Here is a 25,702-nt window from a genome sequence, read left to right on the forward strand (position 1 = left end):
TGACAATAATAAATGTGTAATGAATGGTGCCTGGTCCAGATGGGATCTTTGGATGTATCCTCGAGCACTGTGCCGAGCAGCTGGGGGGAGTTTTTCATCTCCTTTTCCATAACTCCCGGACCTGCAGCACAGTGCCCCAGATGTGGAAACACTCAGCAGTGATTCCCATCCCAAAAAAGGGGACCCCTAAGGCCCTGAATGAACTCAGGCCAGTTGTTCTCACCTCACTGGTGATGAAGGCTTTGGAGAGAATTGTAAAAACTCACATCATCAGAGTAACTGACCCCATGGTTGATCCTCTCCAATTCGCCTATAGGGCTCAAAGAGGGGTGGATGATGCCAAGACCTTCCTCCCTGATACCACACACAGACAACCGAAAACCCCCCATAACACCGCCAGGCTCCTTTTTCCCAAATTCTCTGCATTTAACACCCTGCAAATGTACAAACTGGGGGCGAAGCTGAAGACCCATTTCCACCTCAACCACCGGCTCATCCGGTGGATCATCAGCTTCCTCCCCAATAGATCCCAGAGGGTTCTGGCAAACAATGTCCTCTCTGACACTCACTTCACCTTCACCAGCTCACCGCAAGGCTACATCCTGTCTCCCCTGCTCTTTGTCCTCTACAGTCATGGCCAAAAGTTATTGAGAATGACACTTTCTCAAAGTTTGTTCCTTCAGGGTTTTTTTTTAGGTGGTTGCCAGATGTTTCTATGGTTGTGTCATTCTCAAAACTTTTGGCCATGACTGTACACTGATGACTGCAGGTCCAACCAACAGGACTGCCTTCTGGTGAAGACAAAACTGTCCTCCTGTCCCTATTGTCTGGTCCCTCACTCCACCACAGTTTGGCCCTCCAGGACTTTGCGCTCTGGTGCAAAGCCTCCTGCCTGAAGCTGAATGTGAGCAAGACAAAGGACATGGCCATCACGTTCTCCAGCAGGCAGAGGCAACTGACAAAGGCAATCACCACCACCATAGAGGGGGAGCCAGTAGAAACAGTGAAGGAGAACAGATACATGGGCACTGTCTTCAACAACCCCCTGAAGTGCTCCTCGAACACTGAGGAGATCATCAGGAAATGTCACCTATGATAGTACCTGCTAAGGAAGTTGAGGTAATTTAAGGTTAACAGCATCTTAACCTTCTCCAGGCAGATGTTGCAGATTTGCGACAGCCAAATAACAGATTTTTCCTGCAACTACAACTTAATTTGAGCCTGAGAGGGTTAACCATGTTCTATCATGCCTTCATTGAGAACAGAATGACCTTCTCCTTCACCTGCTGGTTCCATTCCATCATCCAACACGACAGGAATCGCCTGGAGCGCACTGCCTTAGTCTGCTCCAAAATAATTGGCCACCCCCACAAGTCAAATATTAAAAACAGCCAAAAAGATCCTTGCAGATCAGTCCCACATCGAACACCTGGCCTTCGAGTGGCTCCCCTCTGGTTGCGGACTCCGCTGCAAAACCCAGAGGAGAAGGGCAGCCTTCATCTCCAGAGCTGTCCAACTCCTCAATTCCCGGCAACCCTGCAAATCCCCTCATCGCCACCATCCACGCTTCCGCTATGCTGAGTGTATTGCCGCTCAGGATATATCTATTTCATATAAATGCAGAGCAAGCATACCTGCAATTAACGGTACACAATATTGTATAGTAATTTATATATATATACATATATATATATATATATATATATATTTTTTTTTTTAATTTATATTTTTATTTTATTTTATTCTTGATGTTCACAATTTTGATGCTGCTACCCCATGTGCCCCTCTTATTTGCCCCTCTGGGACATATAAAGTTTTCTGATTCTGATTCTGGAATATTGTGATTCACCAGTTACTTTTAGAAAACATCAAACTGGCTCAAAACCATTTTTTTGTCATCGCTTAAGACGTTCCCATGTTAGTTTGAACCTTACTTTTTTTCTCACAGCTGGTGTTCAAAGTATTTTATGGTCATAACATAGGAGTTGACAATGCAGCAAAATGCTGTTGAAGTTCAAAGGAGTTGAATCTTGACTGGTCAAAAAGTATGAGAAATATAGCCTCCACTGAGCTTTTTCCCGTAACGCTGAAGTTACACTTGTTTGCTCGACACCTTAAACTGACCTCACTTCTGATGGGTTATTCTGGTTCTGCTTCATGACAACACAAAACGGCCGCATTTGAGTTCCAATATATCAGTGTCTGTACGACATGATCTTTCGGTCTGGTCGGTTGTTCAAATCATCATTTTGCCTCCAACAAGGGTTATTAAATACCACAGATCTATTGCAATGTAAGGCAACAAACAAAACTGCACTGAAGATATTTGCCAAATTATTATTTAAATATATAGTTATGTAGCACTAAATGATGTCTTCTTTTAGTCAACTATGTAATTCCATTTTCTTTTAAAATCACTTGCAAGCCACTTACTCACTAAGAATCCTCTGAAGAACTGTTTTCGCCTTTGTTAACATCACGTGATGTGGGAACAGCCTTGAGCTTGTGATGTCCAAGTGAAACTTTTTGCTGTAGAAGTGTTAATGTTCACTGGCAGGAAAAAAAAAAAAAAAACACACTTGGGTCGTCACTCACAGCTCTCTATCTCCAGGGTGCAGTTCTGCTCATCCAGTGGGTATCTGCGCAGATCCATCATGCATGCAGCTGTGGTGGTAATCCTGCAGGAAGACAGACCTCCAGTTAGGCATTGGTATTTAGTTGGAAATGTATCAGCTGATGTGTAATGTTTAGTCAATAAAAATATGTTACTTAAAAAAAAACAAAAAAAAAACGGATCAGCTGATAATCTGTTAATCTGATAATAATGCCATCTGTGTACAAACCAATTTTAGTTGTAAAACCCACGATGCATTTTTTTCTGTATGCAATATTGTTACATTAATCACAAACTGAGTCCCGTTTTCATCCGTTTAATTTTAGATTTATCAATTTTTATTTTAAAAATCCTTTACACACACACACACACACACACACACACACACTAGAATATATACCCATTCAATTCCACAGCACACATGGTACTTACTCAGTCCTCAATCACACAAATCCCTTTACACCTCGACCAGAACTGAACTATCTTTTTCTTTCCCATAATTGCCTTTGCACTGCTGAAGTCACGACTGCAGCCCCCCCACTCCCACCACCCCTTTGAAAAGCTCAGTGTTCAATCTTAATTACAAGTAAGAGTAATTAACTGAAAATCCAAGCAATCGGTTGAAACGTTGTGACACCACCTCTTTGAAGTCTTACATCTGAAGGCAGAAACACTTTGGTCTGACAGTTTTGGGGAGAAATAATTACTGGGTCATTCGGTTATTTGTGTTGATATGGTACAGTTTTCGTCAAAAAGGTTGTGTGTTTGTGTTTTCGTCAAAGTGGAACACGAGCAGGACGTGGGTTTGCTGTGCAGCGACAAGCTCAGCCAGCATCGTCATTCTGTTAAAACCGACAACAATATTAAACCTCACCCATGCTAAAGCAGTCAAACATAGGTTTCAGTGATTTAATATCCTGTAAGAGTTGACATGCTATTCAATTCATTCATATTTAACTCTTCATCCTATAAAAAAAGTCACATGACAACTGACTGGAATGATGAAGTACCTACAAATGACAAAATAAAAGGTCAAATGAAATGTGAGAATTGCCTCCCTGGTATTAATAATATTCCCCATCACATGTCATTTCATCAAAATGTATCTTGACTAAATATCTTACGATACTGAGAAAATGCATTTTAATATCCAAGAATTATACTGAAGACAGGAAACAAATTAAGAATTTGTTATAATAAGAACGATTTGAAAAATATTTGACAGGATTTTTCTGCATTTCTAAATAGTAGTAAAATCAAGTTGTTATGCAATAACAATTTCCCTATATGTTTTCAGTGATTGAGAATTAAAACATCAGAAATTCATATGATAAGGTAAGGCTGATGCAAATTTTTGATATATATTGATATGGTATCTATAGTACTTATCTTTCACATTAAGTTGCAAGGTTAGTGCTCTCCTGATAGAGCCATTTTAATTAAATGGAAATTTTCTCTTTCAAGACTCGACTATGTATTCCCACAGTTATATGATTCTGACAAATTAGGAGTCCAATGTCAGTCTGAGGGAACATGGGAGTAAGGGAACATCAGACAAAAGGCACTGAATTATTATGAAGTATTGTTTTTTGTAAATCGCTTTGGATAAAAGCGTCTGCTAAATGACTGTAATGTAATGTAATGTAATGTATTTTTGTGGTCCAGAGAGAGAACTTTTATATTCTAAGTTCACATACTGAACTGAGGTGGTTAAGATTTAAGGTTCAAGGTTTTTCTCTATTTGTCTATCTAAGGAGAATTTTTTTCTCTAAGCAAGGAACAACTGCAAACACATCAAGATCATATACCGTATCAGGGTTTCTGTGGGTTTCAGTTGATCTAATTTAATGCTTTTTAATGCGCTTTTTAATGCCACATTAAACAAATTTAATGCCTGTGTCTAACTGCAGATTTATTTCTAATAATTTCGACCATTTACATCAGGAATAGATTTCGCTCAGTAGAAGTTGTGTGCATATGACCTTCTGAGTGACAATGAAACTAAAGAACCAAATGGATTTAACTTTGTGTATGATTATTAGAGCGTATTTCTCAGTTTGTTTCCTTTTTGCTTGAAACTCTGTCTAACGTTTGTCAGTTCAAGGCAAGTCCTTGAGTCTCCTCCACAGAGTATTTGACTGGGTGATTGTTTGAGCCATGTGTGCATTGCCTGCGATGTTTTTAGCTTTCTCAGCAAGTTCATCCCGTGTACTTATGAAGGCCGGCGCACACCTCTGTTAATACAACATCTTTTTTGTCTCACTGCTCCCAGCTCATCTTCAAATGCTTTCAAAAGTCTAAACATTACATCTTCTCACTTCCTTCTCTCTTCATCAAGGTACATCCAGTATTTTGTCCTGGCTGAGGATACAGAATCCAGTACTTCTTTTGTGAAGGATGCTTTGAGAAGACCTCCACACAGTGGTGGCTCCTGATTAAATTATCAGGGTGGGAAACTTTTGCTGATGAGTGAGGTGACCCATTAAATCAACAGATGACGAGACAATTGTCCCAATTTACATTTGTCTTGTCAAAATGCGATTGCAATACAACTTGGAACCAATGAGTGGTGAGATAAACACAAAAATGTTCCCTGTAGCCACATAGCAACATAGTCACAAGCAAGTTACATCACTAGTAACCCACGAAGCAGCGACCATATATTTATTCATCCATCCATCCATTCATCCATCCATCTTTCCCTGCTTATCCGCAGTTGGGAAGCAGCCGGAGCAGTGAAGCCCAGACCTCCCTCTCCTCTGCCTCATGGTCCAGCTCCTCTAAAGGGGAGCCGTGTCTGGACAAGGGAAAATTTGGTCCAATGATTTTCTTCTTCATGGGAGGTCTTCTGAGCCACACTTTGTCTGGTCCCTCACCTGGGACCTGTATGTCTTAAGGGACCCTTCCAGCCCCCGATAACATGGTTCCCAGAACCACTGGCTTACGCAAACCCCTCCACCACTGTAAGGTGGTAGCTCACAGAGGGGCTGCAGAGTAACACTATGAGCAGCAATCCCATGTTGATGTGAGATGAATCTATCCGTGGTTTTATCCATGATATAAAATCACAGCATCAGTGAACCGCGATATGGCGAGAGACTACTGCAGATCGAAGCAATGCCCTTCGTTGGCCCTTCGTAGCATTTTTCTGCACATGCTACAAAACGCTGCGACCCATTTTCCGCCAACAGGCCTTAAGCCAGTCTCGAAACAGCCCCTTATCAATAAAATTTTGCTGAGAATTACGCTCTACCCTTTTCCTGACAGAATGCTACTCTCCACTCTTTCACCATGCTCAATGTTCGGTGTTGTAACTTCACACAATATCAGAACAGCCACCGATACAACAATCGCCAATTAAAGGGTTCTGCCTGTTAATCATCATCGATCATTTCGCTCTTCCGAAATTATTAAAGGTTACATAGCCTCTTAAGAACAAATTTCGAATTAACAATGTTTTTCCCATCAAGTCAATTTACATTTTCAATGCCTCTAGACATTGAATTTAATAATTCAGTGGTGATTTTATGCTCTTAAAAGCCTTAATTTTTGCAAAATCTACTTGATGACTTTAAAAGCGTTTCATGACCCACAGAAACCCTGTGTATAAACATTATATACAACATTACATTAGTGCAATACACCTTATCTTCCCCAGCCATCCACAACTCATTCATTGGTTGTTCATCTTGATGGACCTAATTGACTGAGGAATGATTGAGTTTCAATACCTGTTAAATTTGCATAGTGGTACCTTGTATTCAGATTTTAGTAGTTTATATTCACAGTTCAGTACATGGAGTCTGATAAGATATTTTGAGCTTTTTTTTCCCACAGTCTGTTCATATGAAGATTTGTATGGTAATCCAGTGTTCCTCACGCGACAATATTTTCCTCTTTGCCAAATGTGTTTGAGCAATTGCAGTCCAAAAACCAAAGTGCCAATTGCCAATATGTTAAACTTTCAATTACGTCCTGAATGTGGATTGTTGATTGGATATGATAGGAAGGGTTTTCGAATCTGCAATTTTCAACATTTAGTTTAGAGTTGTTTGTTCATTCTTAATTATAAATTGTATAGAAAACATAGGGAACATGTTGAGGAAAATAAGTCACACTTTTCATAAGTATGACTTTCATGAGAAAAAAGGTAAAAAATTAAAAGCCCCCATCTCTCTTCACTCTGCTGAGCATCAGCGAGGCTATATGCACATCTTTCAATACTCACCAGTTTCACCGTCAGTTTATAAAAAGGGCCTAAAGATATGAATATTCAGGATTTCTTTGAATATTACTGGACTGTCAATGCATATGTATCTTGGACATAGTAAATGCATTAGGGGATGAATAATGCAACAGGTGTAGAGAGCAGGGATGATGAAAAATAGTGTAACCTGTCACGAAGGGTTGGTGCATTGTTACTGCTCACTATGGAGTCTTCACTTGAGAATTGTATTTGTTTAAATTAAAGAAGGTCACTAATGCACACTGTCTTTCCATGAGCTGTTGCAATTCTCGACATGACAGCCGCACACCAGAAATGGACTCACACGTCCTACATACATGTTGGTCCACCGTGAAAGCTCAGACCTCACCCTTAATGGTTAATAGCTAAAAAAAGTCTGCCATCTGGACATGCTTTGTCCATATTGGGGAACAACACTGAAGAAAAAGGCAAGCACATGTTAGATGTTTTGGAAAGAAGGTCAGAGAAGCCAGACTGAGATGGTTTGGTCAAACACAGAGGACGGATAGTGAATATATTGGTAGACGGATGCTGGAATTGGAGCTGCCAGGCAGGAGGTCTCGAGGAAGACCAAAGAGAAGATTTATGGACGAAGTGAGAGAGGATATGAAGGTTGTTGGTGTGAGAGAGGAGGATACAGAGAATAGGGTTAGATGGATAAGGTTGGTATTCTGTGGTGACACCTGAAAGGAAAAGCCAAAAGGAGAAGGAGAAGACGAAGTGGAAAGACACTGTAGAGAAAGGCAAATGTGCAGAAAGAACAAATTAAAATTATCTTGATAGAGGAAACAGCTTGAAATAACTCAGGCACAAACTTGAAGGAGTAGTGCCCTGCCCTTCCCCTAAGGTTTCTGATAGTGTAACCCCTTGAGTGATTTGGTCTTGAAGCAAAATGTCAAAGCTCAGATCCCATACCATCACAAATTTGGAATATGGGGGAAACCGCCAGGATGGATCTGCAGTGTCAGTCATAAATCAAGAAGAGAAACAGACTAGAAGGACTAAAGGACGCACAGACAAGAGGGTTCTGTTTGCTTAGATAAATCCAAAAATCCTGAACTTTGAGCCTGGATCAAAAGCAAATTGACAACTAGCCCTAATTCAAGCAATGTAAATGGTTAATCAGCTCACTGTCGCTGCCTGTGGGCTACAAGAGCATGGGGCGCTTTTATGTTAGCATCTGTTATGAGAACATGTGCTCCTATTACAACCTGACTGTCAGTATAGTTCTATGGGTTATTTCAAAGAGCACTGCCTGCTGTGAGGGTAAATGTCTAAGCTGATTCATCAGTGTTGTCCCTGCAGGATGCCTTGTAACTGGGGCCGGTGTGATGTCACTGGCTGAATTCTCTTAAAAGAGGTGATGTAAAACGGGAAAAATTGGGCAGTGAATGAATGAATAACATTCAACTTTTGTGTTTTGTAACATGTAAATTATATGTAACGCCTTTTCGGACCAGTGACCATGGACCTCATTTGCTGGGACCATTTTAGCGTCTTTTACAAGGGAGAGTCTTTTTATAGTTTGATAAGAACTCATTTGATCTAGGTGCATAGTTATTGGTAGATCTCATCAGCTCCCCAAATTACCACATTTCTTTAAAAAAATATATCTTGGCCTGAGTAGTTGTAATGGTTTCTGAATGGTGGCCACAGTGTTTGAGATTGTGTTCAGCTGTAAAAATAAAAATAGTTTCTTTCTTTTTCAATTGTTTGGTACATTGCTGATGAAAAATTATACTATCAGTCATTTCATCGTGCAAAACAATATCACATTGATGTTGCTGTTTTGGTTGATACATATCACCCCATGATTACATGTGAGATGTTTTTGGAAGGTGAAAAGCAGAAAATGCAGTCACCCAAATCACATCATGCTTGGGTCTCAGGAAACTGCTATTTAAAAAAAAAAAAATAGACCCAAACGAGTAAAGAAAAAACGTCAGATTCTCGATTTGAAATTTCCAGTGAACATAGTGACACTGCAGTCTCAGCTGCTTCCAGTCCAGATGCATTGAAATGTTGGATGAGAATGACCCTGGCAGGCACAGCAGAGTTGATATAGAGAAATCCAGAATAATTTGTAGTTTTTTTGCCTCTGATTATAATTAGGTTACAAATACCATGAGGCAGGCACAGTGCTTTTGACTGATATGGATAATGAATGGCAGGAAAGCATTATTGGTCTTAGCCAAAAGTCATCAGTGCTGAATTTTGTCCCACGTCCAACCAGCCGTCATTATATTGTGCTGGGAAATTATATTACTGTATGAACTGCCAGCTTTATCTTTTTTTTTCCTGCTAGTCAATACACAAACACAAAAATTATTCAAGTACCAAAGTTTGCAATAGAATTGTTCTCAGTTAGACGTTGTTGTAAATATATATATATATATATATATATATATATATATATATATATATATATATATATATATACATATACATACACAATGGGGAGAACAAGTATTTGATACACTGCTGCTATTTCAGCTTTTCCTAATTTTCATCATAGGCACTCTTCAATTTTGTGATGGAGTCTAAAACAAAAATCCAGAAAATCATATTGTATGATTTTTGAATGATTAATTTGCTTTTTATAACATAAGTATATGGCCACCAACCAAGCAGTAAGAAATTCTGTCACAGACCTATTAGTTCTTCTTTAGTTCGCTGACGACACCACAGTGCTAGGACGCATCGCCGGTGGGGATGAAACGGGCTACAGGATGGGGGTGGCCAGTCTGGTGAAGTGGTGTGAGAACATCAACCTTACCCTCAACACAGACAAGACCAAGGAGATGATAGTGGACATGAGGACATCAGCCACTGTTCCTCCAAGGTCTTGAGGTTGAGAGTGTTGAAATACCTGGGAGTACAGCTCAACAGTGGCTGTACTTCCTGAGGAGGCTGAGGAGGTTTGGCATGTCCCCTAAGATCATCAGCAACTTCTACAGCTGCATTATCGAGAGCATCCTGACCAGCTGCATCGCCGCGTGGTATGGCAGCACCACCTGCAGCGAGTGGTGAAGACTGCAGAGAGGATCACCAGAACCCCACTGCCTTCTCTACAGAGCATCGACCACCGCAGAGTCCACAGGAGAGCTGCCTCCATTGCCAAGGACCACGCCCACCCCCAACATGGACTCTTCACACTCCTACCCACCAGCCAGGGGTTTAACAGCTGACACTCATTCTTCTTCCTGCACATGTAAAGTATACTGCCACTTTATTTGTACTCAAATTGCACTCATCCTTGCACCTGCGCTTTGTAAGTTGCACACCAAGCTACACTCAAACATCTTATTGCGCTGTATTCTACTCACTGTTCTATTGCAATGTTCACATTAATATCTATAATCATATTTCGAACAATGTTGTCATTCTACTTACAGCACATATCCCAATGCACTGCGGAAAGCAGTGTAGGAATTTCACTGTACAGGGAAACACGTTTCTACACTGTGCATGTGACAATAAAAGCTTTGAATCTTGAATCTTAAATCTTCTTTAAAAAGCACCCCTGTTCTTCACTCATTACCTGTATTAACTGCACTAGTTTGAACTCTTTACCTGTATAAGAGACATCAGTCCACACACTCAAACAAACTCCAACCTCTCCACAATGGCCAAGACCAGAGAGCTGTGTAAGGACATCAGGAATGAAATTGTAGACCTGCACAAGGCTGGTATGGGCTACAGGACAATAGGCAAGTAGCTTGGTGAGAAGGCAACAACTGTTGGAATGATTATTAGAAAATGGAAGAAGTTCAAGATGATGGTCACCTCGCGGGGCATCAATGATCAGAAGTACATGGCTGGACCTGGTCAATGACCAGAAGAGAACTGGGACCACAGTCTCAAAGAAAACCATTAGTAACACACTCTGCCGTCATGGATTAAAATCCTGCAGCTCATGCAAGGTCCCCCTGCTCAAGCCAGCACATGTCCACTGGGCTGTCTGAAGTTTCCCAGTGACCATCTGGATGATCCAGAGGAGGAATTGAAGAAGGTCATGTGGCCTGATGAGACAAAAATAGAGCTTTTTGTTCTAAACTCCATTCGTCGTGTTTGGAGGAAGAAGACGGATGAGTACAACCCCAAGAACACCATCCGAACCATGAGGTGGAAACATCATTCTTTGGGGACGCTTTTCTGCAAAGGGGACAGGACGACTGCATCGTATTGAGAGGAGGATGAATAGGGCCATGTATCACAAGATTTTGGCCGACAACCTCCTTCCCTCAGTAAGAGCCTTGAAGGTGGGTCGTGTCTGGGTCTTCCGGAAACGACCCGACAACCAACAATGACCCGAAACACAAAGCAAGGGCAACCAAAGAGTGGCTCCGTAAGGAGCATCTCAAGGTCCTGGAGTGACCTAGCCTGTCTCCAGACCTGAACCCAATAGAAAATCTTTGGAGGGAGCTGAACGTCCATGTTACCCAGCAACTGCCCCAAAACCTGAAGGATCTGGAGAAGATCTATATGGAGGAGTGGGACAAAATCCCTGCGGCAGTGTGTGCAAACCTGGTCAAGAACTGCAGGAAATGTCTGATCTCTGTAATCGTCAACAAAGATTTCTGTACCAAATATTAAGTTCTGTTTTTTCTGATGTATCAAATACTTATGTCATGCAATAAAATGCAAATTAATTACTTAAAAATCATACAACGTGATTTTCTGGATTTTTGTTTTCGATTCCGTCACTCACAGTTGAAGAGTACCTATGATAAAAATATAAATGAATAAATACATACATACATACATACATACATATATATATATTTCATATATATATATATATATATGCACATATACCCACACATATTGACGTAAGTATTGGTACCTGGAGATCATCATTAAACAGACCTGACACTGCTGGGGTTTTGGTGACACAACAAATAAACATAGACCACACGTGTGTTATATGTCATCTTTGCCAAACTATGGGTTTTGAAGCATTAAAAATCAACGTGGATATGAGTCAGATTCTGGTGAGGTCATTTTGAGGGAAACCTAAATATAGCCCCTCTGTCATCAGTGTGCAAGCAGGATGAGTAATTGTGGGAGCCTGCGGGGGATAATGATTCTACATCACTCCAGGGTGAAAGACACATTCAGCTCCTTCAGAGACAAATATTATGGAAGAAGAGACATGTCCACATGGCAGGAACAATTTACATTCTATCACCTGTAAGACAGCAGAATTGAATAAATAAATAAAATACAAGTAATTATTCACATAAGATAAACAAAATCTATAACAGCTATTGAATGCCCTCCCTTATGAAAGTTAAATTTGAAACTGCAGTAAAAACAATGGAAGTCTTTAAAACACCAGCACCTCCATTGTTTTTACTTTAAAAGTCAAATTCACCCAATACCAAAGAAACACACACAATGGCCATATTCTCTTGAAATAGCATATAAAGGATCTGGTAGGACGTCTATAAAATAATACAAATAATAACATTGTTTCTATGTTTATTCAACACAAAAATAGCAGTAACATTTTTGCAGGTGCCCCTTCGAGATGGACAAACAGTTACATCTGCTTTGACACAAAATAAACATGTCTCATATATGTTAGAAGAAACTGACATTAATCCTTGGCATTACAGTATGTCTATGAATATATGGGATACCACAGACCTAAAGAGGCCCTTTTTGACCAATGGTAGCATTTTCTGGTATTTGTTGCCACCTGTTGGTGCAGACGTAGACCAAGATATTATACTGGAGAGTGAATATAACATAATTGAATGTTTTCAGACCTACTGAAATTGGAAATAAACACTATATCCATAGACATTAATAAAAAAAGGTTTATGTGTTTTTTGTGCCTTATCTATAAAGGCTGACTGGGATTGCAATTACACTTTCGCGGAACTACAGTTGAAAAGTGTGATGATAAATGTATTATATGATCCATTATGAGAGCACTATTATGAGTCATCGGTTAAAGTAGGTGACCATTACAGAAGGAAAATCCATGAATTTTCAGCGCTTTGTTAGCAGATGTCTGATCCTACAAAGCTTACATAGCTGTGACCACCTTTCCCCTTCCTTACCTCCTCACATGGGCAGCAAAGCACTCCAGGCAAGTACAGGCCAACGTTTGACTGTGGCCAACCTTGTTTTGCCCCAAAGGCAGAAATATGCAGCCGCCACCCAGTTAATATTCATAACGTTATACAAGCTGGTCAAAATAATGCTGCTCAACAACATTAACAAATGTGTGAAGTCTGTGTTTTGTTTAAAATTATTATGCATGATGAACAAGTTTTAGACTAAAGTCATTTTATTTTATTCTTTATAATACTATGACGATAAAGTCGGGCTTCACTAGAAACATTTTGTGTGCTTTAATTTGTTTTTTTTCTCCCTTCTTTTTGTCATGTGATTTACAAGTCTGGAATCACTACGGCGATTAGAATGCCTTCATGTTGGCCAAAACAGAGGCTGGCACAAAGTTTATAAATGCATGACAAGGGGTTAAAAATATTATACATTATTCATATTTTATAAATGATGAACATATGAAAGAGCAGAGCACCTCTCCTTATTGATGTATCTTCTATAGTGCAGATCTAAATGTCAATACAGATGCATTAATAAATCGGTAAATCACACATACACGTATCATATATAAGTATATGCGTATATATCAGAATTACTTTATTCCCAAGGTGTATTGCTTTTTGTTACAAAAGTAGGACCTACAATGAAAATATAAGCCTCAGTACAAAAAAAATATCTAAAAATCAATATAAAAATAACAAAATAAAACAATATACAAATATTCATACTGGTGAATACACGTGAATATATAGTGCCGTATTATTGCACTATATTAGCATTGGATAGGGATATGGGTTATTGCACAGAAGTCTTTGCACATAATGTAGATATAGATAAATCTCCTCTCTATTTAATATGCTGGCTGCAGAAGAAGAATTTTCAGAGATGATCAGCATGACCCTTTCTTTATGTTTGTGTGCATATTCCACCTTTTTGATGTCTGTATGTGTACGCACATGTGTGCTTTTGCACTTTTGCACTGATGTAACTTGTAAACGTATACCAAAAGTTATCAATCGGACACTTTTCCAATAGCACCTCAGACCGAATAAACACCTGATCTCGATAAAGTATTAGGAATAGCCACCCACCCTCTCTGCCAGATCCAATTTTCCCTGTCTGAAACATTCAAATAATCCTTTAATGAACTTCATAACATCTTGATGTTGAGCTGTTTCCAGCAGTAGTCAATCCGATGTGATGAATTATCAATTACGGGCACATTGGTCACTGACAAACTCTTGATTTGCTTTTGCATTTCGGCACACATCAGTGAGAAAACACAAACACACGACCAGGATCGCAGCAGAAGGACATAACCTAAAAGGGTCCCGTACTAATGGTTGCACTGTATATATAAATATATGAGGACAAACATGCCTTGTCTTCATTATTCTCTCACTGTGCAGATGAGAACTGTGTCATGGCTTTGACAAAACACAACACAAAACCCCCCGAAAAGGATTGACTGAGTGCTGCTTACTTTTTGCATTTTCATCACTTTAATGCTCAGAAGACAGCTCCTTAGTGGAATGAAAATTCAAGGGCAGTATTAGAAAAGAGGAGAGAGAGAGAGAGGGAAAATTGATGGAGATTGGAAGAGATTTGGGTGAGGCAGTAGGGGATGTGGTCTGTGTGTGTGTTTGTGTGTGTGTTTGTGTGTGAGTGTGTGTGTGTGTGTGTGTGTATGTGTGTGTGAACTGACTTAAGGGGAATCAAGCCCTGCTTATCTGGACGCACAGAGAAATGTTTACCTTGAAGGGGAGTGGGACTGATGAGGTCGGCTCACAAGGCCTGTGTTCACTCAGCCACGGCGGCAAAATAAGCTATTGTACTTTGTCCTTTCTGGCACGTCAGAGTGCTCTCTTCCACTGTACGTATTATATCATTTCAAATAGTATCATTATTTTATTTTCCCACAGAAATAATATCAGCCAGTGAATTTGCAGAGTGAATCATTAAGAAACGGAAACAGAAAAATGAAGCAAGTATATCAAATAATCGACTTACTTGTCCTGTACAACAATCTCTAAAAACAGTTACTTAAACCACACAAACTGAGTGTTAATGTAAAATAAAAGACATGGCACACAATTAGTTATTCCATCCGCTTCTTCCAACTTTTATCCCATGAAATTCTTTACTATACTGTACGTGTCTATTTCAATTCATGCACAACCTGATATGGCACGGGTGTATCCAACTATTAGAGTTATATTCTTTGTTTTAACTCCAGCCTCATGTTTTTCTCTCTCTCTCAAATATACTAAGCTACCCCAGAAAATTGATATCTGATTTGTGGTACATTGATTATTTATACAGTTCATGAAAAAAGGAGCAATTCATTTGCATGATATGCTGTGAAGAGCAGACATTTCAATCATTTTCGTGACCCGAACGCACACAAGTGGAACTCAGAGCCTCAGATTTGCCCCCAGCCAACCACATTGACAACCTTGATGGCTCTTTACCAACCAATGGGAGATGCTGCAGGTGGCATAAAGAGGAAGTAAAGACTGATGAAAACAAAACAAATCCATATAACACTGGCAGCTATCCCAACTGTGCCAGTCTTTGCCGTATCAACAACAAAATGATAGATCTACTAAGCCATGATTTGATTTTATAGTTTTCTAATAAAGCTTAACACAGACAGCTCAGGATCACACATAGCAGATTCAAAGTATTAAAGCACACCGCTACCCAGGGCAGGCAACAGCGTGGTTATGGAAGGTCAGACTGGCCGTGCCAGGGTCTATGTTTATGCCAATGAAACTCGATGTCAAGCTGATCGGCCAGTCATTGTTCTTTCGTCAGCCAGAAATCCACCAACGCGGGCCAACCATCTCACGATGAATCTACAACATGATTCTAATAACACGAGTTCTATAAATGAGAGCTTTTCAGTGAGATAAGCAGTATTAATATATTCTTCCTTTTCACCATAAACTGAAAGGGTCTAAGGACATTTCCAACATTTCCAACAGTTGCCGGTGAATATCAAGTAGTCATTACTTTCAAATACTTTTCATTTACTCTTATGCACATTGCGTTACAGAAACAGAGATCTTCAGGATCTTCTCATATCCTGAAGATCACAAAATATCAATTTGATGTTGCGATCCATTTTCAGCTTCGCAAAGCAAATTTTTTAATAGTGTCGTGTCACATTACAGAATACAAAACGTAGCAACATCAGATCGACGCTGCATCCGTATCGCATGTGACAGATGCTGTGTGCACCACAAGATTCACAGTCACCACAGACTCTTCCTGTAAATCATGGATTTGCCATGATAACCATGATGGTGTTGTTCCTGTACTGGTGGACTGTCAGAGGCCTGCTGCTCTGCCACCTGCCACACCACTACCAAATTCCAAGCACTATGATGGAAACCATATTGGACAACATGTGACTCACAACTTGTGGCTGTCTTTCTAATTCTCCAACGGATCGAAGTGATGAGATAAACAGAAATGGGTCACTCTCCGTCCTCTGAACTGTATCAGACGGTTGTTCGATCTAATTTTGACCAAGAGTTGTGCTCTAGGGGGGATTGCATTAAGAACGGCCGGATCAAACTAATGCGATATATTAAAACATCGCTGGAATACTCCCACTTGCCATAAAGAGTTTGGCACCTCGATTTTATTTATCTCATTCCACGATGAACAGAGCACATCGGCCGTGATGCACCAGACAAGCTCCTCCAAAAAATTAAATAACCCTCTGCATGGTTATTTTACATTTGAAATTCATTCTTGAGCAAAAGATTTTTACCTTTTTTGGCCTAAGTGACTGTTGTACAATGTGAAACAGAACTGATGTATCATTTCCCATCCATTAAATAACCAATTTAAAGTTAAAGTTCAGTTTTATAAATCGAGTACTTGTCATTACTGCAGCATTTTAAAGGTAAATCTTCTACTACATTTTGAATATGAGATATTGTACAAGTTCTAGTGGAATAACCTTGTTTTTGCCCACAACAGTCAAAATCTGCAGAAGTTGCAATAATAATAATATCTAGTATTAGTATGAATTGTCCATAGTTCATGCAACAATGGCCAGTGATGGGATTTAAACCATTTTTTCAGTTTTGTCCCCTTTCAGACTACAGGTATTAATTAGTTTTTGCTAAACACACAACGCATTACTTTGAGCATGTCTTCTGGATTAGTCTCTTAAAAAACAAGACTGATAAGATAATTTACCACTCCTTTTCAGAGTCCAACATTATTCATACCTTACCTGTAGTGCTACTAAACTGTGAGGCTTAGCTAATAATTGACATCCCTTTTTTTAATGACAAAATACATAACACAGCTCCCTGTATGGCAACACATCCTATTAAGCTTTGCCTCAAAGCAAAATATATGTGAAAACTGTCAAGTCATCACTACTTGCAGAATGCCTTTGTATGGAGGAGTTGGCTGCCTCCTCATTTAACTGCACCACTGGGCCCTGCTGCAGCTGCAGAGGGGGCACATTGCAACATCAAGCGTTGGCCCATCGTTTTTTTTTTTTTTTTTTGTTTGTTTAGTTTTTTTTTTTCGCAAAGCTCCAGAGGAGGTGCAGACTCCGATGGAAGCAATTCTCTTCTGGTAAATCAACCGCTGAGCGAGTCACATTCGTCATGTTTTCTTTGTTTGTGGTGATAGTCTATAAAATCTAGTGAAATAAATATTCGTCGGTATCGTTGAAAACTTACGCAGACAAAACATTTGATTTTTAAAATACGCGAATCCATCCATAGCTATCGGACATAATTGGTAGATGGAATACAGACATTTGTTCTCATTTATTGTTCATTACACAGTAGTTAGTCTTAATCTGCTCTTGGACTGGCTGTCAAGTAATTCAAGTAATTTATCCTGATAAAACTGTAGTTGTTCCCAAAGTGGCAGCCACAAGACCTCAAGGTGCCTTTAGGGCTCTTTCACGAATACAGTGTTCACATCACTTTTTTAATGTGATTGCATACTGGTGGTTGTACTCTTTAAATTTTTATATCGGGTAAATGAATTAACACCTTCCATTTTGTAACTGAAAGTATTTTGATCAAGTTGATTTGAATTCTAATAAGACACACCGTCCTTACGGAGCCCATTCAGAGTTGAGATTATGGGTCAGAAATAATGTCAGGGGAAAGTCGGTCAGGGTCCTTTCATGGTGAGACACCCTTGGCTGCCAGGCAGCTTTGACCTGAGCTCATTTACAGCTCATCCCGAAACTTTCAGAAAAAATAAAAATGTGTTCACCGGATGGTTTTTGCTAAAGATTCAGTCAGCAGCACAGCTTAAAGACAATCTCCAGTCAAATATCAATGGTTGATATTAAGCAGGCTAATTTGGCCTTTTGTTAACATCACACACTGAGTTGGGCAAAATCTCAATGTCACATGGCAACTGTCAACTGACATGAGGGGCTGAACTGCCTGCCAGGATCAGATGCTTGATGGGTATGCCAGTATTCTAAGTGGCTGCGCTGAATGTCGATGAATGTTTGATGAAATGTCTTTTCCACGATTTCAAACCGTCACTGCAGTACATGTGAAAACTGTATGTCACACGTTTGCGTGGTTTCGGGGAAATGTGTTTCTCGAAGGCATTCAAGAAAACAAAAGATCGAATCTGTCTTCATTTTTAAACCAACAATAGTTCATTGAACCCATTTCCATCGCCTATTCTCCTCAGACACTACATGGCACTCCTAGAATACATTGCTGTTTGCATATTCACAATGAATAAAAAGCCTCAAAATGACAGATCCAGTGGAAAACATCAATTCAAGATGACGTGTGCCTGCCTGGAATGCAGATGTAACAACTTATACCATGTTCGGCGCATAAAATATTTATCAGAAGTGTATCAAGCTGGTGATAAAGATGTTGCTGTCCACTTGATTTTTTTCATTTGTATGAACTTATTTTCTCAGAAAGTAATTTGTTGAACATCGTATGGAAGGCATTCAGCACCTGCCTTTGAGAAATTAGAGGAAGTTGGACATCAGAGACTGGACAGTATGGAGTGCTTTTTCTGAGGGCCTTCATTCATCAAACATAGATTTTTGCTGATGGGAAAAATACATTGTTTCCTAAACCACTGGATTTGAACTGCTGCAGGTGAAGATGGATTTCTGGTCCATATTCAATTCAATATTATTGTAAGATTTACACGACCCGGTGTCCACCTTCTATCATAAAGACATAATTCTGACTATTTCTTGAGCAGATATTTCAGTAGCAGCATGGAGCTGAGACACAAAACAGTGCAAATAAAATCACATTTGGCTTTTCTAGGTTACCTCTCAGTGGTACAAATGTTAACGGTAAAGAAAAAAATTAATACATCAATAAAAGTTGTGCAAATATAATAATTTCAAATATAGGGCATTTTCTTGGTCTTCATTGAGTGAAATGGTATGTAAAAGACCAAAATCAAAACCTTCTGGTCATCACCCCTTAAACCTTAAAGCAATTTCTTCAAAATCACCAGTGATATTCTTGCCAAATAATTTCTTATACATTTTTAAGATTTCTATTGAATTTCAAGATGCATTTTTCTACACTTGATGATCTGGGGGGGGGGGGACGACAGCTGTACTCACCTCAGCCCGTAGAGCACAGTTCCATCAGGGTGCAGTCGGATCATTCTGTTTTTCACCGTCACTCCGTGTACAAAGGACTTTTTATCATTTATAAAGTATGTATCGGGAACCCACAGCTGGTCTGCCACCCGGTTGTCGAGGGTGAGGTTGAGAGGGATGCCAGTGTAGGAGAGTCGCTTGTCCCGCCATGACTGCTGGAAATACATGGTGATGGTGTAGTCCTGTAGGAAAAGTACAGGGTTAGTGTTTAATTTTGATTTAAAGTCCCTGAAACAACACCATGTGTTTGCAGTCTGAAAAAATTATCGGTTTTAATTAAAATGTATGGAAAAGGAAGAATTTTGACTCATTGTTGACAAAGCTAAAATCCTTAATGTATGCGCTATTCAAATTTTTAGATCAACATATATAACATTTTGTCACGAATGACCATGGAGGCTTTTGTATTTTGTGTGCTCACAGTCCTAGATTGCATTAAACTGAGAATGGGTTACTTTTTTATTCTTTATACAACTGCTGTTCCAGCTGAGTCAGCTCCAGGAAACAAATGAATAGGATATATATTGTAATTGGGCAAAACTGAATGTATCATTGGTAAAACCTAGTGGTTATTAACGGGTGCAAGTCTGCGCTGTACTTGTGAATTTTACAAGAGAACTCAAAGTCCTTTTCATGATCGCTTGGCCTGCATACTTTCTAGTTTGCTGAGGCATGGGCCCCTAATAATTGCTGCTTTGATGACTTGGAAAAGATTTATGTGTAGAAAAAACAGACAATGATTTTATGCATTGACATTGCATTGATACTCTAATGTAGCCATATAATCATCCATTATGCAAAACAGGAATTTTCTTTTAAAACGCTCTACAAGTAGCAGGCTCTGTCAACAATAATAGTTTGGGTGATTAGAATCCAGAGTTGGTCGGATCTTAAACTCTTATTTTGACAAAACATGACATTAATGTCAGTTGTCATTATCATTGCATGTCAACAAATACTGGGCTCCTGCACATCTGTAATCGCAATCTGGGCCTTTAGAGGGAGGGATAATTCGACCGTCTTTAGATGCTGTGCCTTCTATTCAAAGGTAACATATGTTGAGTGACATTAGTTTTTAATAGCAGTGAAAACAGTCACATTCTTGAGTCATTTCTAATCCTCCTTCTTCCTCGGGGGACAAGAAGCCCCTCCCTCACCTTTGCATCAGTGCTGCTTGTCAAACAGACTCCTGGACCATTTCATACTTTTACTAGTCATAAACACTTCAACTGATGTGACGTAAATATCTCTTTTCTGGCAACTGAAAATCATCACATCCTTTACTTTTGTCTTTTCTGAATTGAATCCTCCAGCAGGTGTCTTCAGTAACAATGACCCCATCACTGCATATCCAAAAGAATCGTTTCAAAGAAATATCAATAATGCCTGGTCAAAGACTTCCTGAAATCAGCAACCAGACATTTGCAAATAAGATATATTGACTTTCGTTGCTCATAGACGCAATTGTGGTTTAGGAAGTATTTATGAATACAAAGATAAATGATGATACATTAATCGGTGCATTTTCCAGTCTAAAAAGCTACAGCTGGGAGGTTGTGCATAACAAAAAGGCCAGGATGCCTTTTCCTATGTTAAGAAACGCAAACACTGTAACTTGTGAAGCATCGGTTAAAACTTTAACTTATCCTAATTTCTGGACTATAAGACGCTAAATTTTTCCTCACACTTGTACACTGCAGCTTAAACAGCAATGCGGCTAATTTATGGATTTTTTGGGGGGCCAACGAGCTTCATTCCGCCAAAGCATTTCGCCTTGTCACATCAGACCAATGAGGGAAATTCCGAGGCTGTTCAATTCCAACACTGAAGAAGACTTTAATGGTTTTAGTGTGCAGGAGGAAGACAAAGATAGTGTTTGACTGGAGTAGCACAAAGAGGGGATAGAAAATGGATGGATGGACCTTTCCCTGTGTTATGTATTATTAATCTTTTTCATCAGATGTGTTACAGGCACTGTTTGTGAAAAAAAGGCAAATCCAGTATATATTTGTGGATTTTACCTGTATGTATTTAATGAAAAGAAAAAAAAATGTTTCTGTGTAACATCTTTCTCATTTTGTTACAATGTGAATTTTGACTTATGTACACGTGTGGCCTATAGATGTACACAAATGTTTATTTATTTCTTTTTATAGGAAAGTACAGTAGTTATTCGGCATAGTTTTCATACTTCATGGCTCAATCTTACAATGGATCTAAAATGGCAGGGAAATGGTAAAAATAAAGGCATTTCTTTTAAAGTCACAAGTGCCGACCACAAAAAATTATTTGAGCCTTTGGACACATTTCTGTGTCTCCCCCAAAACTTGTCAAAGCCGCATCTCAAGTTAAACACCGTGCAGGGTGCAATAAATAAATAAATAGATATATTTCCCAGGACATTAGGGTGACATGAACATCACTCATGCCCAATTTCAAGCTGTCCTCGATTACAACTCCATTGCTTTTAATGTACAAATACATGCGAGGCATAGATCTTTGCAGAGATGCCTGGAGCGAGGGAGTTTTACCATTTAACAGGGGTTTAAAAATGGCAATTTTTTTGCGGTCCAGTACCTTAATAAGCAGATCATACTGCTTATTGTAGCTATTGGAAAAGCATATAAAAGATTTCATCACCGGTAAAATTCTTTATGAGCCTAACCTTTCAGTACAGATTCTTGTAGGCTGTAGTAGCCTGTAAACTGGTACATATGCTCCGGATAGCACAAATCAAAAGTTTGTCTTTAACATGTCAAAGAGACAAGTTTAATAAGTAAAATAAAGTTGTGAGATAGACAGACCAGTCAGATAAAGTAACAGCAAACAGACTGTAGGCCCATCATAGCAGTCTAAAACAGAATTTCTGAAAAGGGGCAGGACACATACGAAGACATGTATATCACATATTTTCGCCAACAAAAATCAAATATTATGGAGGCTTTTTAAGGAACACACTCATTATAGCTACTCCAATACAGTGGATGCTCCAGTGAGTATATGCTATAATTTTATGTTATTTAATCATCTTTTACATATTCAAATAAACATAGTCTGACATCAGTGGCAGTCCAGAGAGCAGTCCAAATGGTTAGAACACTTATATGCACCAATGCTCACTTTTTAGATCCGCATCCTGCTATACAATATTAACTTTTTTTTAATTTAGATATTTAGTCTTAATTATGTAGTAGTCAAACCTTTTCAGCCTTTAATTACACATTAACGTAATTCCTTGATAGTGAAGTAATTGAAGTAATGTAGTAATTGAATGAAGTAATTGATCTTTTGTAGTGCACGCAATGGTGTTTTTATTATGAATGAAAAATTCACACATATTACTACACATATCATAATATTTGTGGCAATGCCACTCTTGTTGGCAAGAAAAAGCTCAATTTGTCAGGGGAAGCAGGTCACAAAAGACAAGCAGGCCATTACATTGTTAATTAATTAATTGTTAATTTGTTAATCTTCTTTAATGTTGGAACAATTGGACCAAAAAGTATCTAAAAAATGGGATGCTTTGTTTTACTATATAATCATTTCTTGAAATTGAATATTGGTGGCACATATTTTTTTTTCTCCCGTCAAAATTCATTCATTCGTGTAGGCCTTGAAAAAAATATATAGATATACGTCAAAAATATGTGACAAGAAGTGTAAAATAACAGAATCACAGAATAGAAAAGGACTATAGGCATGTTAATGTGAGCGGAAACACGGTTAGGAAAACTATTTCGGTCTCATATCCAGTATATAGTTGATATCAGCTCCTAAAAGCCTCAAGGGTGTTCTGGTGAAAGACTCATAATGCTCGGACGCTTCAGTGGACTGCAGGTAACCTTAGAGGTGGCTGCCAGGCGAATGTTGCATTACTGCTCTCCTATCGAGCTAATCTAAGGTGCAAAGCTGCAGTTAAGATTCTACTCACAGCTCTATGACTTTCCAGCAATGGTTGCAGTCTGTAAAGACGCTTATGTATGCGTTTCCAAAAAAGCTGAAGGAAAATGCACTGCCTGGGAGGCTATAATACAGACACACACCACTTCTGTGGTCAAAGGGTGAATAAAACAAAAATGGTAAACACTTTTTGTTGTTTGACCCGCTAAATAATAACAGGATATTCTATCAAAGACATTCATCCTCAAAAGCAGCTGTGCTTCAAAATCTCAAAGTACATATTTGAGGGAAAATAGCACACTGAGCTCAGCAGAAAGGCCAGTCTGCCCACAATCTGAAGTACATTAGGCCAAGACTGATTATATTAATTGTGATACAGGAACATCCAACAAACACACTATATGGCCAAAAGTATTTGCTCACTTGACTTGCATATGAACGAAAGTGACATCCCATTCCTAATCCAGGAGATTCAATTTGACATAAGTTTGACATAAGCCCTTTGCAGCTGTAACAGCTTCAACTTTTCCGGGACGGCTGTCCATAAGGTTCAGGAGTGTGTTTATGAGAATTTTCGACCATTCTTTCAGAAGCACATTTGTGAGGTCACACACTGATGTTGGACGAGAAGGCCTGACTCTCAGTCTCCGCTCTAATTCATCCCAAAGGTGTTCTATAAGGTTGAGGTCAGGGCTCTGTGAAGGCCAGTCAAGTTCAACCACACAAGACTCTGTCATCCATGTCTTTATGGAACTTGCTTGGTGCACTGGTGCACAGTCATGTGGGAAAAGGAAGGGGCCAGCTCCAAACTGTTCTCACAAAGTTGGGAGTATGGAATTGTCCAAAATGTCTTGGTACGCTGTGGCTTTCAGAGTTCTTTTCATTGGAACATAGGACCCAAACCCAGCTCCTGAAAGCAACCCCACATGATAATCCCCTCTCCACCAAACTTCACCCTTGGCACAATGCAGTCAGAAAATTACCGTTCTCCTGGTGCAATTCGTAACTCCAGAGAATATGTCTCCACTGTTCAAGAGTCCAGTGCTTTACACCACTGCATCGGATGCTTTGCATTGCCATTGATGATGTGTAGCTTGGATGCATCTGCTCGACCATGGAAACCCATTCTATGAAGCTCTCTGCGCACTGTTATTGAGCTAATCTGATGGCCACATGAAGTTTGGAGGTCTGTAGTGATTGACTGCAGAAGGTTGGTGACCTCTTCGCACTATGTGCCTCAGCATCTGCTCGCCCCGCTCCATCAGTTTACGCGGTCTACCATTTTGTGGCTGAGTTGTTGTCGTTCCCGAACACTTCCATGTTCTTATAATACAGCCAACTGTTGACTGTGGGATATGTAGGAGTGACATCCCATCAAAGTTCCATGCTGGAATTCACTGAGCTCCTGAGAGCTACCCATTCTTTCACAAATGTTTATAAAAACAGTCTGCATGCCTAGGTGCTTGATTTTAGACATCTGTGGCCATGGAAGTGAATCGAACACCTGATTCTGATTATTTGGATGGGTGAGCGAATACTTTTGGCCATATAATGTATTATTCATTCATTCATTCATTCATTCATGCATATATGCATTCTTCAGATTTCAACAAGAATTCACCATGACCTGGATGACTGAGAACCTTCACATTCATTCATTCATTCATGCATTCATTCATTCATCTATACCATTTATCCTGCAGTCAGGCTCATGTCATATTGAGCCATCCAACCATTCACTCATTCATTCACGTATTTGGACAGGTCAAGGTCTCCAGTGAACCTACTGCATGTTTTTGGACTGTGAGAGGAAACAAGAAACTTCTCTTTTTGGCTTTTCCCTTCAGGGGTCACCACAGTGAATCAATCTTCCCCATCTAACCCTATTCTCTGTATCCTCCTCTCCCGAGACCACCGATTGGTCTCGGCCCGGATTGGCTTTTTGTATGAACCCGTAAGCACTTGGGTCCGCTTTATTTACAAAGTGTAATAATAGATTATTAGACATTTATCATATAATTCCTTTTATCTTTATCATACTAACTACCTTTATATCCCCTCTCACTTCATCCATAAATCTTCTCTTTGGTCTTCCTCAAGACCTCCTGCATGGCAGCTCCAATTCCAGCATCAGTCTACCAATATATTCACTATCCCCCCTCTGTGCATGATCGGACCATCTCAGTCTGGCTTCTCTGACCTTCTCTCC

The 25,702-nt window shown here is 39.5% G+C and overlaps 1 protein-coding gene across 2 annotated transcripts in view; it reads right to left on the reverse strand.

Annotated features, from left to right (window-relative positions):
- gabrb1 (gamma-aminobutyric acid type A receptor subunit beta1) overlaps positions 1-25,702 on the reverse strand; it is a 55,527-nt gene that overhangs the window by 18,662 nt on the left and 11,163 nt on the right. For both annotated transcript variants that reach the window (XM_086160148.1, XM_086160147.1), the window contains exons 4-5: positions 19,552-19,772; positions 2,596-2,678 (exon numbers count right to left, since the gene is read on the reverse strand). In XM_086160148.1, the coding sequence (XP_086016274.1) occupies positions 2,596-2,678; positions 19,552-19,772 (304 nt within the window). The remainder of the gene's footprint in view (positions 1-2,595; positions 2,679-19,551; positions 19,773-25,702) is intronic.

The sequence above is a fragment of the Fistularia commersonii genome, chromosome 15 (assembly GCF_037954325.1).
Source record: "Fistularia commersonii isolate RoL2024-O1a breed Wild chromosome 15, RoL_Fcom_v1.0, whole genome shotgun sequence".
Taxonomy (NCBI): Eukaryota; Metazoa; Chordata; class Actinopteri; order Syngnathiformes; family Fistulariidae; genus Fistularia; species Fistularia commersonii.